Below are 16514 nucleotides of genomic sequence, written 5' to 3'. Positions count from 1 at the left end.
TCTCTACCCCGGCCTGGGGCCTCCCTGAGGGCAGGAGGGTCATTGATTCCCAGGGCCTCGCATGGGTCTCAGCAAGTCAGAGGTGATCGATGAATATTTCAAAAATATTTGCAGAATCCCTACTTTGTGCCAGGCCCTGTTCTAGGGGCTGAAGACAAAAATGCCTGCCTTCTTGAAGTTGACATTCTAATGGGGAAGATGGGAAATAAATAAGATGCGTTTATCACCTAGTGATTAGTGCTAAGAAGAAGGACAAGGAGGAGGAGGAGAAGGGGGTTGGTGGGGCCCTTGTGTGTCCGTCAAGAGTGGGAGAAGGCACGTGGAGCAGGGCAGAGCTGTCCTGCAGTCGTTCCTGCCTGGTCCAGCATTTTCTGCCTGGGTGACCTTAGGCACATATCTGACCTTTCAGAACCTTTCTTCGCACCATGAAATCAAGAGACTGACGTGTGTGATGTGTGTTGAAGCTGTAGGTACCCTGGCAAACATTTTCTCAAATCGAATCCGTCTCTGTGGGTGGGAATCCACTGTAAGTAGGGGCTTTTGTCTAGGTGACTTCAGTTTAGGAATGAGTCTTAATCCTTTTACAGGACTCTTTATAAATGGAATGGATATAGAGAGAAAGCAATGGAAGGAGGAAGCTGAAAACAAAAAAAATCTGGAAGGAAAGAGAAAGACTAGCAGATGCTGCCAGGTGCTTAGCCATGTGGCAGAGGAGCCAAGGATTGGCGGCACTGGTCTTCAGGAAGAAAGCATCACCTTGATGATGCCTTGATTTGAACATTTTCCTGGGCACTGCCCATGAGCAAATAAATTCTCATTGTTTAAGCCGAACCGTTTCATGACATCTGCTTTAAGCAGCCTTTGGAAATCAAACTGGAGAATGTTGGGAGGGTTGGACAAAACAGCCCCACACCAGCACAGGGCCTGGAGCGGAGGAGATGAACAGTAGATATTTGTTCTCTTCCTGCCAACATTGCATGCTCATGAATCAGTCTGGAGAGAGATGGGTGTGCAGGTAGCCGAGAAGAGAGCACGCGTGGCCTGGGGTGTGGGGCTGAGAAGGTCTCTGAGCTCCAGGAGAGTCACCAGAAAAATATTTATTCCAAGAAATGAGGCTGGAGAACACATGCCCTTAGTGCAGAAGAGGCTGTTCCAGGCAGCTCAGCCAGAGGAGACAGGAGCAGGGACCCCGGGGACCAGGAAGACAGATGCCCGCCCAGCCAGTTGTGCCATCCTGGGAAGACAGTGGATAGACAAATGGACCCGATGATAGAAATGACTAGACAAAAAAAAAATGATACTGAAAAGACTCCTTGGATATGTACAGTGATTTCTTAGACCTGGAATAATTATAGTTAACTTATTGAGTGCCAGGCACTATTCAAAGTACTTTACATGGATTAACACATAAGCTCTTCAGGGCCAGTCCTCTGAAGTAAATAGGTACTATCTCGTAAATACTTTATAGATAAGGAAACCGAGACACAGAGTGGTTGAGTGACTTGCCCAAAGATGCACAGCTGGCAGGTGGCAAAGCTGGGATTCAAAGTCCAAAATTCCAGGCAGTCTGCATCCAAGTCTACACACTTACTCACCATGCTTTTCTGCCTTTTGTTTGATGCCCTCAGACTGCCAGATTGCAACCAAGGCCACCAGCTATCGGCACACCCACCTTCTCCTTTATCCAGGCCCGGCTAGGCGACAGGCCCGTGGGTTACACTTTCCCTTCCCAGAGGCCCAGGATGCCTGCCACGCCCACCATGGGCTGCACACCCCAGAGCCTCATGACCCATCGCTCTGGCCCATCAGTCAGCTGGGCATAAAGGCACTGTCCGGAGGGAGTGTCCTGGACCGACTGGCAACTGGCCCCATCAGATGCAGAGAGAGTGAAAGGAAAAAACAAACAAACAAAAAAAAACCTTGAGATGAGCAGGTGTCTGCAAGGCTAGAGAGTGGGATCTGAGGATGCGCATGCCGGGTATGAAGGGCAGCAAGTGGCAGTAGGGACAACGTTGATGTGACAGAATGTGAAGAGTCAACACCATATACCAACACTGGGCTTCAGGGTCTGAGCCAGACCAGGTTCAAATCCTGCCCACCCACCTCCTACTGCATGCCTCTGGCAAGTCAGAACAAAAGTAGAGGCAGATAAAGAGATGGGGACATTGGGCTTGAATTCGACTCCATTACTTACTAAGTTCCTTAACCTCAGTTTTCTCATCTGTAAAATGGGGATGAAAACATATGATTGCTAGGAGGACTAAATGAGATTTATATGTAGACAGATGTGATTAGTCTATATTGTAATTGGAAAGTGATACAGCCCATGTTAAAGGAGCTCTATTTAGAGCAACATCTGGCATGCAGAAAGTATGACGTCAGATAAAGAAGTCTCTTTCATAGGGCTGTTCTGGGGCTTTGAAGCAACTAGCATCTGAAAATGGTACATTGTTTGTGCCTAATGAAAGTGCATCTCCTCGCCTTGTTTTGAGTACACATTTTAAAATTCAGAATCCTCCTCCATCTTTTGTTCTTTCCCCTTACGCTGTGCTCCCTGCACCTTGCATTCCCCCTGCTTTGAATCAGCCCCATGCAGCGTGCCCCAAGCACAGCCCTCCCCTCAGCCAGCCCGGTAGGGGGCGGGGCAGCACATGGTATTCTTTCCAAAGCACTTTCTTATTTCAGAGAACAACAGAGGCCACTGATGCGGGAGGGGAGGGACGGTGCTTTGGCCAGGGTGCGACCCGTCCAGGCTGCTGGACTGCTCCCGGCAATGCTTTTATCTGTAAAGGAGGTCGCTCTCCTTGCCCTTTGGCCTCACAGAGCTGCTGCGAGCATGAGCTGAGTTTATGCGTGCACAGAGGAGATGGTGGTTCTGGAATAGTACAATGATGTAAGCCAGAGGACAGACTTGAAGAGACAAGATACTAAAGGCTCTGCAAAAGGCCTAATCCATGCCAGCTAGTAAGGGAAGGCATTCCAGAAACCCGTTTTGATTTAAGCAGTGTGTTCCCGAGACCAGAGCCTCCAGTGTAATCATTCACCAGCCTGGCCCTGGCCTGGAGAAGGGAGACCAAATTTGGACATGGGTTAGGAGTTTGGCTAATGCTGGAGGTGGAATGTGGCCAGGGGTTGGGGGACGGGAGAGAATGCCTCCCCGTGACCAGCCACTGTGAAGGTGATGACTCGGGGAAGGGGTTCCAGCCAGCATCACCTCCCCCCACTCCCAGGCTGGGGGTGGGGGTGAGATGTCCTATCAGGAAGGCAAGGTGCTTCCTCCCTCCACGGCAAGCTCTGGGCCCTGGGGAAGGGGTGGCCCCCTCAAGGGAGCCAGGCAGCCAGCCAAGGGCAGGACTGCAGTGTGACGGCAGGCATGGGGCAGCTTGGACAGGGACACTGAATGAGAGGATGGAGGAGGATGCTGGAGGCTGCTCCACAGACCCAGCTCAGGGCTGAAATAACAGCAGGAGAGAAGCCACACCGGTGGTGCTTCCTGTGGGTAAAACACTTCTGGAGTTAGGAAGTGCTTCCCCGTTCATTATTCCTTCTCTCCTTTCTCCTGCTGGGAAGAGGGACCACAAGGCAAGTGCGCAGGTACTGGAGGGAGGACCACGGAGAGAAACCTGATTCCAGCTGAGTAGAAACAAGAGGAGCAAGCCCCCTGAGAGCAGAGGCAGGAGCTGCAAAGTGGCCCCTCTCAGGGCAGCTGAGGACAAGAACACACTTGTACACTGCACAGCTCCAGGGGGCGCTATTCACAAAGGCTCCTCGGCTGCATGTTAAGGGGCGGAATGGCGGTGGGGAGCTGGAGTGGGAGGCAGCTGCTTAACTGACAGGCGACAATATCCTCTCTCTTCTCAGCCAGCGAAATATTTACAGGGTGAATGCTGCCCCCTGGAGTTGTGCAGCGCCGAGCCCAGGACCCTCACTACTCCAGGGCCAGGCAGGGGAACCAACCACTGGCCTGGCCTGCCAGGAGCCTAGGATGCAGAGAGGAAGTATGGGGAGCCCCGCGGATGCCCTCTCTCCTGCCCCAGAGACACCTTATTAAAGCTCATTTCCTGATCAGAGAATGGGAAGCTGAGCAGCCTCCCTCCTCCCTCGCCGCCCAGCCCCTTTGTGCTTTCCAGGCCATAGGCAACCCCGGTCCCACGCCCTGTGTAGCACACACCCCAAGGAGAAGATACACGGGAACCCCAGCTCCCACCCCAGAAGTGGGCATGCACCTGTCACGCACACCTCTGTGTGTACTGCTGGGGACACGTGCCTGGGTTCTCTAAGCATCCACTCCTTGGAAAATCCCTGAGTCGTCTGTGCTCAAAGGTACGCGAGTCTCTGGGAACACGTGAGCACAGGCGTCTGGGAACATGTAAGCCCAGAAGCTCGATAAAGGAAAGGAATGAGCTGTGCTGGATAGCCGGGGACCAGCTGATGCCAGAGTTTGTGGGGACTGACGATCCTGGATGTGAGTGGATAAGAAGTCAGATCTCTGGGGAAAAGGGGGCTGGCAGGTACTGGAGGCTGAGAAGGGAACCCACAGGATGGACAGGGAAGCAGGCTCTGAGACTTTTGTCCCCTGAACCTTCTCCTCCAGCATGGCTTCAAACCCAGACCCCCAGCTCTGAGCTTGTCCCTAGGGGTGGCGGGTGGTACAAGGGAAAGCAGACAGGGCCCAGCCTGCACCTTCTGCAGGAAAAGCCCAGTCAGGGCTGCGAGGAGACCTTCCTATGGGAGGTCCCAATCTGATGGAGGAATAGATTCTCCTGTTCAAGGAGGCACCAGTCTGATGCTGGAAACCTCAGGCACGAGCCTGAATGGGCGGTGGGGTGGGGGATGGGGTTGTCACTAGAGATCTGTGACAGCTGTTCCCAGCTGCTAAATTTCCCCCATCCTGTGCCCAAAGCAAGGATAGGCTTCCAGAGGGGGGTGGGCAGTGCCCCCAGGAGATCACCGGCCAGTGGGCCCAGGCTCTGTCAGATTGCAAAGGCTGAAGACAGCAGTTAGCCTCGGGGCTGCAGCGGGAAGAGAACTGGGTTATAAATAGACCTCTAACCAGGCCTTCAGGGGAGAGGAGGGGTGCCCTGCAGTAAGGGGCGGTGCGCTGCGGCCCCTAGGGAAAGAACCTCTTTTATGAGATCCGGAAGGGGTGAGAGTGGAGATGCTGAGCCCAGCCTTTCTGCCCGACAACGGCCCCACCCCGGCCTCAGTCTCCAGGGCCCCAAGAAGCCATATCATTCTCGCAGCCTCAGTTTCCCTCTGAGTCGCCCCTGTCCGCGGATGTGTCTTTGCAATACTCAACCTCCATCTGGCGGAGCCCGAGAGTCTTGTCTCTCCCCTCCTCTCGCGGCGTCCTCTCCCCTTCCCCAGCGCCCCCACCTCGCCCACCTCGCCCCCGGGCGGGCATCGCCGGCCCTCCTACCTGCAAACACCGCGGAGCAGTAGGCATCGCTGATGTCGGAGTCCGCGGTGTGGACATTCTCGGCGTAAAGGAAGAAAACCCTCAGCATGCCGGGCGCTGGGAGGGCCGGGCGCCCAGGGCGCAACGAGGGCTGGGGAAGGTCGCGGAGGGCCCAGGCGCGCCTCGTGGGTGCCCTCACCGGAGAAAGGCTGGCGAGGGAGGCCGACTCGGGGCTCGGGCTCGGGCTCCCGGCTCGGAGCGGTGGTTCTTAAGGAGGGGCCGGCCACTCGGAGGCGGCCGGGTTGGGCTGGGCGCGCCCCCCGCCCTGGTTGCGCTCACCCCTCTCAGCAGGCGCTGGGAGAACAGGGGCTTCTGCTCATCCTCCGCCCCCGCCGCCCTGCTCGGGAAAGGCTGAGCTGTAATTTAACGCCCCGGCGGCCGGCTCTCCCGATGACAGGGCATTTTGCACCTGGCTGGCTAGCAGCGGACTGGGCGGCGGCCGCAGTGACCCGCGGCTGGACCAGGGCTCGCGGAGGCCGGAGTAGCCCAGATCTCGCTCCGGGACTGGGGAGTGACGGGCTCAGTCCCTCCCCTGACCTTCCACCTCCGGCCAAGCGCGGCGCCACACCCGTCGCCTCCTCCCGCCGCGGGGACTCGCGCACTCTCACCCGGGAGCCAGCCGGGCCGCCTGGGTGGGACGAGAGATTCCGGAGCGCGCTGGGGTGCAGGCGCATGGGCCCGCGCTTTCCTGAGAAGCCCAGAGCTGAGGCATTGCATTGATAGGCAGCACCTGTCTTAAAAACCCCGTTCTCGGGCAGGCCACGGTGGCTCAGCAGGCAAGACCGCTTACCTGCCATGCCCAAGGACCCGGGTTCGATTCCCAGTTCCTGCCCATGTTAAAACAAAACAAAACAAAACTCTGCTCTCTCCAGCACCTCCACCACTTTCTGGCTGTAAAACCAGCACATGCAAATTTTAACACGAAAATGCATAAAGATAGAAATCTCTGATCCTGAAAAAAAAAATTAAATTCTGGATATATACCAATCCAAGGCTTTATATTCTCTGAATGTATATACTTGTAAAATTTCAGTATTTATTATTCATTTGCGATCAGGCTGTATATGCAATTGTGTCCTGCTTTTTGATGTGACATTTTCTTGAATCATCAAAAATTCTTTATAAACGTTTCAATATCTACTTAATTTTTTTTAATCTTATAGATGTACTAGATTCACAAAGTATTCTCCTATTATCATATATTTAGGCTCGACTTAGTTTCTCACTATTATAAAAACTGGGGCATAAACCCATCTTGATCCCTTCTCTGCTAGTTCGTCAGATTGGATCCCTAGGTTTGGGATTATCAGGTCACAGGATATGACATTTTTAGGTTCTAGTGCTTATTGCTAAACTGTTTTCGGAAGCAGTGTGACTCACATTCTAAAGAGGGCCGGTTAGATGGGGGCACAGCTGTCAATGGAACTCCCACAGCAGCCCCTGGGGACAGCCAACACTCCAGGACTGGAAGGGTCAGCTGCTGACAGAGGCCTGGTTTTGCTCCATCCTTATGGAGGTGCTAGGAGGGACCAGGGCTCCCCCAAAAGTCTGCAATATTTGAAGATTAGGGGAGTAAATATTTCCTAAGGTCACTTATTATCCTCCTGCAGCATATTGGGCCTCCTTTCTTTCTTTGCCGAATCCAGTACAGTGCCAGGAGAGCGGGCTGCAATGCACTCATCGATTCAACAGCTATGTATTGCGTTCTGCCAAATGCCAGGCACTGTCCTGCGTGATAGAAACACTATGGTGAACAGAAGTGACATCGTTCCTGACGTAGAACTTCCACTTGAGTAGAGAAAGTTGATAGGATCCAGCAAATCATACACCTTTACAAATTCATAAGTGCAATAAAAGAAAATGGGGGAATTAGCACATATTAGCAAGGAGGCTTCATCTTACTCCCCAAATTAGTAGAGCTATTTGAGATGAGATCGGAAGACCAATTAGGAGTTCACTGGGCAAGGGATACAAAAAGAGAGTTCCAGAGAGATGGGAATGTGCTATGGGATGGAGGGAGGAGCATGGGAAGGATGGGAGAGAAGCTCAGCCTGGCTGGGGCACTTGGAGGAGGTAGGGCTGGAGAGGACCATTTAGGGAGCTGCCTTACCATGCTAAATCCAGAGAAGTGACAGGAGCTGCTTTACTTTTCAAAAGACCCGTCTGCTGCGTTTTGGAAGCTGAAGTCCAAAAGGGCCAGCCAGAATGGAGGGGAAGAGACTACTTAAGAAGCTACAGCAGAGGACCAAGGGGGTAAACTTGGAAATGGAGAGAAGTTAGGCAAATCTCAGAGGACATAGGAGGGAGATTCTGCAGAGCAGGTGAAATAATCAAAATTCTTGCTGCTGAACCTGACCATTGTGTGTGTGTTGCTAGGGAAAAAAATCTTTGGCTTGAATGAAGTGATTGACTAATTGATACATTCATTTAACCAACATGTTCAGGGTGCTTTGTATATAGTAGACTTTTGCCAGACTCAGGTTTTAGAGAAGGGTCCCAAGTAGGAAGTAAAAGTTCATTTCATTGGGGAGAAAGGAAAAGAAAAAAAAAAAAAAAGTCCTTTTGATCTAGGGAAGGCCCAAATTATTACCTATTTTTAAAGAAGCACATTTGGCTTTATTCCGATACATCAAGTAACATGAACCTGCTCTAAGGCAGAGCTAAAATTGGATCTAAGAAACAACTAACTGCTTACCAATCTAGTATGGCAAACTGATTTGAAAAGAGTCAATGCTCTTTGCAGGTTAATAATCCCCCTTGCAAGTTCTCTATTTATTTGTATAGCAGGCTCTCTTCAAACTTTTTCTGTACAGCCCAGTCTGCACAGAAACGAACCCCTACTATAAAAGAACCAGTTTTCTCTGAGACCATGCACCCACAGCCGGGAAAGAGAACTGATTCAAGCTGAACCAATCGTATCCTCTCTCCCAAGAATTTGGAATTGGGACTGAACTATGTGTGACTTGAAAGTGGAGGCTCAGAAGGTCCACATGCATGGAGAAGTGGAGAAAGTTTTGCAGTCAGGAAAAAAAAAGATCATGCATAGGAGGTGAGAGAGGGGGCAACAAGAGACAGAGAGACCTTTGGTCCTAGTTGTTGTCCCTGGATTCCATCCCTCAAGTCTCCAGGCCTGACCATTCTAGGAGATGGCTCTTGAGGTGAATAACCACCATTCTCCCACTACTTATTCCATATTCCTCTTATCCTCTGCCAGCATCAAGTTTGCACAGATTGGAGTCTGAGGTGGCATTCTTCATTGCACTGCCAGTTTTCCACTGACAGCACTATTGAGCAAGATCTGTAAGATTCATTTCAGTGAATCGCCTGGGTTTCACACAGCCCTTCGTGCCTCCACCGTGTAGCACAATTCAAGACCAGCCTTCCACGTCTAGTAGTGACTCTTCTCCCTTCCTATTGAATTAGTGGCACGAGGAATTCCAAAAGATCCGGGGGCAGTCTCAGCTTCCAATTCATTGGAATCATGATCTTTCTTCCTGGTGTATATGTTTCTTTCTTGGGCACTTGGACTTCTAAAAGGATTGAGGCCAAGATCACAGGGATGGGAAGTAAAAACCTTTCAGGTCAGTAATTAGATGTAATTGGGGATGCAGCACTCTCATCTCTACTGCATGGTTCCCAAACCCACACATTCTGACCGTGGAGGAGATGGCACCATATACTGACCTCTGGTTAAGGCATATAAAGCATCCATAGGACGATACCCGAACTTCCCCAAATGTCATCTTCAACTGGTACCATGACTAGTCTTTAGCAGGTCATTCCACCTATCAAGCCAACTGCTTCTGGGGAATGGAGCACATGGTAAGACCTGTGCAGTCTGTGGGCATGAGTCCATTACCCACTCCATTTATCAAAAAAATATATCTCCCTGTCAAAGCAATAGTATGTGGTTTTCTTATTGTGACGGATAAGACTATCCATAAGCCCACAAATGGGTGTACTGTCAGAAGCCCTGAGTTCGGCTAAGGTCAATCCACACCCCAAAATATGTGTATCTCACCATAAAGGTAAAGCACAGTTCCCTCCACAATACGGTATAATCAACCTGCCACCAAGTGGCTGGCAGGTTCCCCAGAGGAATATGTCACATTAGGGGCTTCATATCCTTACCTGCCCTGTGACTCCAAATGAGGGACTCTTTCAAAACCACCATAGAAGCCTTCTGATTCTCTACACCTGCTTCAATTGTATACTTAACAGTTTTCTTTCTTTTTTTCCCTAAATATGCTCACAAGGGCTGCAAGAAATCAGTTGACTCCAGAGGCTTTAGAATCACTATTGTTGTCACGGTGACTTAAATGTCACAGATAATGTGGTCTTCCAATGCCTTGCCCTCTACCTGCACTTCTTTCCTTGTTGCTACAGGTGATAATCTAAATAACTGTATTGACACTGCACACCACAGATCACTGTGTCCCACACACCCCCGGAAGAGGCTGTGCATGTACTCCTTGAATATGACCAAACCAATCCCAGAATCCAATTTTTAAAAACTTTTTATTTTGAAATAATTATAGATTCATAGGAGGTTGCAAAGAAATACACAGGGAAGTCCCATGCACATTTCCATCATCCTCTCCCAATGTTAATATCTAATACAACTATTTTACTGTGCCAGTTTGGCAGCTTTCGGTACCCCAGAAAAGCCATGTGTTCTAGTTTGCTAGCTGCTGGAATGCAATATACCAAAACGGAATGGCTTTTAAAAAGGGGGAATTTAATGAGTTGCTAGTTTACAGTTCTAAGGCCAAGAAAATGTCCCAATGAAAACAAGTCTATAGAAATGTCCAATCGAAGGCATCAAGGGAAAGATACCTTGGTTCAAGAAGGCCGATGAAGTTCAGGGTTTCTCTCTCAAGTGAGAAGGCACATGGCGAACACAGTCAGGGCTTCTCTCTCAGCTGGAAGGGCACATGACAAATACAGTGTCATCTGCTAGCTTTCTCTCTTGGCTTCCTATTTCATGAAGCTCCTCGGGAGGCATTTTCCTTCATTCCAAAGGTCACTGACTGGTGGATTCTCTGCTTCGTGGTGCTGCAACATTCTCTGCTCTCTCTGAATCTCTCATTCTCCAAAATGTTTCCTCTTTTATAGGACTTCAGAAACTAATCAAGACCCACTCAAATGGGTGGAGACATGTCATCCCCTAATTCAGTTTAACAACCACTCTTAACTAAATCACATAAACCAGGGAGATGATCTCATTACAGTTTCAAACATACAGTATTGAGTAGAGATTATTCTACCTTTATGAAATGGGATTTATATTAAAACATGGCTTTTCTTAGGGGGCATGCTTCCTTTCAAACCAGCACACCATGTTTTAATCCTGATTCAATCTTGTAGTGGTAATTTATTAGATTATCTCCATGGACATGTGACATGCCCAATTGTAGGTGTGAATTCTGATTACAGGAAGATGTGACTCCACCCAACCCATGTGTGTCTTGATTAGTTTACCGGAATCCTTTAAAAGAGGAAACATTTGGGACAGAGTCAGAAATGACATAGCCAACAGAAACTTCAGAGCAGTGCTGACACAGATGCCAACACTTAGAGAATAGAGACAGAGACGTCTGGAGATGCTTGGAGCCCAGTAGATGTCAACAAGAGAGGTTAAGCAAGCCAGAACCTGGAGAGAGCCCAGGGAAGCCAAGAGATGGAAGCGAGCCCCAGAGGAGCAAAGGGAGGAACCCCCACAGGAACAGAGGCTGAAAGCAATGGAGCCCAGGAGCAAGGGACCAGCAGATGCCAGCCCATGACTATCCAGCTGACAGAGGGGTTCCTGACCCATTGGCTTTCCTTGAATTTATGTATCTTTCCTGGGATGCCTTAGTTTGGATATTTTCATAGGCTTAGAATTGTAAACTTGAAACTTATTAAATTCCCTTTTTAAAAAGCCATTCCAGCTCTGGTATATCGCATTCCAGCAGCTTGCAAACTAAAACATATTTTGGTACCAGAGAAGTGGGATGCTGCAGCAGTTTGCAAATACCAAATATTTTGGAACTGCTTTTTACTTTTTTAAAAAAACTTTTTTTATTGGATAATATAACATATATACAATGCAAAGAAAGAAAAAAGTAATAGTTTTCAAAGCACTCTTCAACAAATGGTTACAGGACAGATCCCAGAGTTTGTCATGGGCTACCATACCATCATCTCAGATTTTTCCTTCTAGCTGCCCCAGAATATAGGAGGCTAGAAGGAATACTTTTTATTATCACAATTGACTTTTTTTCTTTTTTGTGAAAAATAACATATACAAAAAAGCAATAAATTTCAAAGCACAGCACAATAATTAGTTGTAGAACAGATTTTAGATTTTGGTATGGGTTATAATTCCACAATTTTAGGTTTTTAATTCTAGCTGCTCTAAGATACTGGAGACTAAAAAGAAATATCAATTTAATGATTCAGCAATCGTATTTGTTTCTTAAACCCTACCTTCTCTGTATAACTCCATCATCACCTTTGATCTTTCTATCCCACTCTTTAGGGGTATTTGGGCTATGGCTATTCTAACTTTGTCACATTGGAAAGGGCTGCCAATAATATGGGGACAAGAGATGAAACTAGCTTTTTTCTGGAGAGGTTGGGCCCTCTAGGTTTCAGGACTTATCTGGTCCAGGGACCCATCTGGAGGTTGTAGGTTTCTGGAAAGCTACCCTAGTGCATGGAACCTTTGTAGAATCTTAAATACTGCCCTAGGTGTTCTTTAGGATTGGCTGGAATGGTCCTGGTTGGGGGGTTGACAAGTTATCATAGGTAGCAATGTCTAACTGAAGCTTGTGTAAGAGTGACCTCCAGAGTAGCCTCTCAACTCTATTTGAAATCTCTTAGCCATTGATTCTTTATTAAGTTACACTTCTTTTCTCCCTTTTGGTCATGATGGAATTGTTGATCCCAGGGTGCCAGGGCCAGACTCATCCCTAGGAGTCATCTCCCACATCGCCAGGAAGATTTTCACCCCTGGATGTCATGATCCATGTAGGGGGGAGGGCAATGATTTCACTTTCAGAATTGGGCTTAGAGAGACTGAGGCCAAATCTGAGCAACATAAGAGGTCCTCCAGAAGTAACTCTTAGGAATGCCTATAGGTAGTCTAAGCTTCTCCACTACCTACATAAGCTTCAGAATAGTTAGCCTCAAGATCAAGGGCTTGGCCTATTGATTTGGGCGTCCCTAATGTTTGACACAGTATCAGGGGATTCCCTGATGGTAAAGTTTAATAGTTCCACATTTTTACTCCCATCCTTCAAGGGACTTTGCCAATACTTATTTTTTTTCTTACACACAAATATTGATATTTAATGTAGAGATAGTAGCAACCCGAACCAAGCTTGAGCTGGGGACAATGGCTGGAGTCTCTCCAATGGCACTTTTCTTAGATCTGGGGCCATGCTGAGGTATCTGCCCAAAGGTCAAGTTTAAAAGGAGAAACCCAGCTACTGTTGCCACTCCCTCAAACCAGGAGTCCGCCGTCTCGGTAGGGAAGTGAGCAGGTGAGGTGTGGGTGGGCTGAGGCAGGTACTGGTCTTGGTGAAGACCAGAGAAATGTCTTGCTCTTGCTTTGGAGTGCCAATAATTTTTGATTATCTGCTTAATATACTCTAGGATGCATCCAGGCATTACCTTAAACTGTATGAGATGAAAGACCCTCATCCTTAATCTGGGCTCCCTGTGACTCAATTGTTCAAATGAGCTATCCAGACAGGTTGAGTTAGAGTATGTGCTTCAGAAAATTTAGGTTCCAGAAAAATAAACCTTTCTTACTTTGGTCTAAAAGACAAGGTGTGGTTCTAAAATATAGACAATGTCTTCCTTACCCCTGTGCTCTGAATTACCTTAATTCCGACATGATCGGCTTCATTCTTATCTCTAAATACCAGGTTATACATATATAAAACAGCTTTTCAAAATCCAGAATAATTACCACTCTGGACTAAATGAGTCTACTATAAGAGCTTACAATCTAGGCCCCTGTTTTCTTCTAAGCATTTTCAAAAAGAGACCATGCAATAATTGCTCTTCCATTTCTGGCTTATTTTGTCTCACCCAACGTCCCACATGTTCATTCATATCATTTCATGCCTCACGACTTCATTCCTTTTTGTATCAGCACAATACTTGATCAAATGTATACACCATTATTTGCCAATTTACTTCTGAGTCAGTGCATCCTTCAGTCACTTGCATTCGTTAGGCATCACATACAATGCCCAAAGCCCAAAGTTCATCAACATTTTCAATTTTAGCTAATTTCATTGTTGGAACAGCTTTTTAAATGGATAAGGGGAAGATTCTGGAAGAGTTGTGAAGATTGTGATAGAGAAGGCCTAGAATGCTTTGAAGAGACTGCTGGTAGAAATATGGACTCTAAAGATATGAGGTTTTAGGCAGAAATGATGAATGTGTCTTTGCAAATTGGAAGGAAGGCATTCTTTGTGGATGGAAGGCAGAATTTAAGAATAATGAACTTGCATATTCAGCAGAAGAAATTTCTAAACTAAATGTGGAAAATGCAGTCTGGCTGCCCCTTGCAGCTTATAGTAAAATGTGAGAGGAAAGAGATAAGTTGAGAATTGAACTTTTGGGTATAAAGAAAACAAAAATTGATAGTCTGGAAAATTCTGGGCTTCCAGAAAGTGAGACCCCAGTGAATAGGGCCTCATGTGAGGATTTAAGCAAACATGGAAGCTGTCAGCCATTACAGAAAAAGCCAGGATTGGAGATCGATTTATCCAGAAAGGATTTGTGGAACATCCTGTCTGATGGTTATGATCCAGTATTCTGTATAGAAAACCAATAAAAGTGTTGTGGGAGCTGTATAAACAGAATCATTGCCAGTCTGGACTAAAAGGGACAGAAAAGGGACAAATTGAAGGGAAAATGGCTTCAGAGGTGGAACCACGGAAGCGGAGGTCTGGAGCCAAGAAACCTCGGGCCAGGAGAGGGCACCCATCCATACATATGGAAAGCAGAGAGGGGTCTTCCACTTCATTGCTCAGGAAGCACAATGGATCTCTGCCACCTCAGGCCTCAGGGAGGGTGCAGCACATAAACCAGGGATTGGGGAGAGCCTGGCTGCCACCCCATTATTCTGGAGGGGTTGAGCATGTGCCCTGGAGATGGCAGAAACCCCAGGTGGTACTCCAATATATGGAGAGGGTGGAGCCAAGAAAAAGGTGGTCCCCCAAACGAACTCCAGTGTTGCAACACACCCCAGCATTTGGAGAGAGCAAGGCCACTGTGTAGGCCCTTGGAAAGTGTGGGACTGCTGCTCTCTAAAGTCCTGAGGATAAACGACTCTCATACTTTGAAATCTAATGGAATTTGCCCTGCAGGTCTTCAGAACTGTTTGGATGAAGTGACCCCTGTTTACTTTTGGATTTCTCCCTATGGCAATGGAATTCTGTATCCTATGACCATCCCTCCTTTGTATATTGGCAGGAGATAACTTATTCTGAGTTTCACAGGTCCAGATTCAGAGGAGAATTTTTTTGTCTTAGGACAAACCATGCCTTTAACAGACTTTGATGAGATTTGGCACTGGCTTTGACCTTGTATTGTATTTGTATTGTTACTGAAATTGTTTAAGGCTTTTGTGATCTTGTGATGGAGGGAATGCATTTTGCATATGGGAAAACATGTCTTTTTGGGGGGGGGTCCAGAGGATGGAATGTACCGGTTTGAAAGTATTGTGTACCCCAGAAAAGCCATGTTATAATCCTGATTCAATCTTGCAGAGACAGCCATTTCTTTTAATACTGATTCAATATTGTAGGTGGAAACTTTTGATTAAATTATCTCCATGGACATGTAATGTGCCCAATTATGGTGTGAATTTTTGATTACATGGAGCTGTGACTCCACCCATTCCAGGTGTGTCTTGATGAGTTTATTGGAATCCTTTAAAAGAGGAAACATTTGGGAGAGAGCCAGAAGTGACAGCTGACAGAAACTTCAGAGCAGAGCTGAACAGATACCATCACTTGGAGAAGAGAGACACAGATGTTTGGAGATGCTTGGAGCTCAGCAGATAGAGCCAAGAGGAATTAAGAAAGCCAGAACCTACAGAGAGCCAAGGGAAGCCAAGAGATGAAAGCCAGAGAAGCAAAGTGAGGAACCCCCACTGGAACAGAGGCTGAAAGCAATGGGAGCCCAGGAGCAGGGAACCAGTAGATGCCAGCCATGTGATTACCCAGCTGACAGAAGTGTTCCTGACCCATCGGTCTTCCTTGAATTTAGGTATCTTTTCCTGGAGGCCTTAGTTAGGCTTAGAACTGTAAACTTGTAACATTAAATTTCCCTTTTTAAAAGCAGTTCCAGTTCTGGTATATCACATTCCAGCAGCTTGTAAACTAATACAAGTACAATTTCAAAATGAACAAATGGCATTGGTACAATCCACTGGGCTTTTTTAGATTTCATTAGTTGTGCATGCACTCATTTGTGTATAGCTTTATGTAATTTTATGTGTAGCCTTGCATAATCACCACCACGATCAGGAGCCTCAATTGTACTATCACAAAACTCATTCTTACAATCATTCCCATCCTCTTCCCCACTAATCCTTAGCAAACATTAATCTGTCCTCCATCCCTATATTTCATGAGTATTACATAAATGGAATCATGTAGTACGCATCTTTTTGAAATTGCCTTTTATTTCACCAAGCATCAATAGCATACTTTCCTTGGCGTTCTTCCCAGCTGTATGTATCAACAGTCTGTTCCTCCTTATTGCTCAACAGTATTTCATGGTATGGGTGTACCACTGTTTATTTAACCATTCACCCATTGAGTGTCATACAGGTAGTAATCAGTTTGGGGCTCTTATGAATAAAAGCTGCTATAGACATTACGGTACAAGTTTCTGCATGAAAATAAGTCTTCATCTGTCTGGAATAAAAGCCCATGAGTGCAATGCTGGGTGATATGGTAAGTCCATTTTTTCGTTTTGAAAGGAACTGCCAAACTACTTTCCAATGCCATTTTACATTCCCATTAGCAACGGATGAGTGATCTAGTCC

At 47.3% G+C, this 16514-nt stretch overlaps 1 protein-coding gene and 1 long non-coding RNA gene across 10 annotated transcripts in view; both read right to left on the bottom strand.

Moving 5' to 3' along the window:
- The window catches only part of DYSF (dysferlin), a 227496-nt gene extending 221951 nt beyond the window's left edge, over positions 1-5545 (bottom strand). For all 9 annotated transcript variants that reach the window (XM_077134524.1, XM_077134531.1, XM_077134534.1 and 6 more), the window contains exon 1: positions 5420-5545. In XM_077134524.1, the coding sequence (XP_076990639.1) occupies positions 5420-5507 (88 nt within the window). In that variant the 5' untranslated portion in view covers positions 5508-5545. The remainder of the gene's footprint in view (positions 1-5419) is intronic.
- A 1536-nt stretch (positions 5546-7081) lies between these two features.
- Positions 7082-11391, bottom strand: LOC143661599 (uncharacterized). The gene is made up of 3 exons (XR_013164718.1): positions 9590-11391; positions 9143-9261; positions 7082-7287 (listed from the first exon to the last, which is right to left on the bottom strand). It is a non-coding gene; the product is annotated as an uncharacterized LOC143661599 (long non-coding RNA).
- Positions 11392-16514: the final 5123 nt, after the last annotated feature.

This window comes from Tamandua tetradactyla, chromosome 17, assembly GCF_023851605.1.
Source record: "Tamandua tetradactyla isolate mTamTet1 chromosome 17, mTamTet1.pri, whole genome shotgun sequence".
In the NCBI taxonomy this organism is placed as follows: domain Eukaryota; kingdom Metazoa; phylum Chordata; class Mammalia; order Pilosa; family Myrmecophagidae; genus Tamandua; species Tamandua tetradactyla.
The sequence above is the reverse complement of the archived record's forward strand: the minus strand, read 5'-3'. Positions and strand labels throughout refer to the sequence as shown.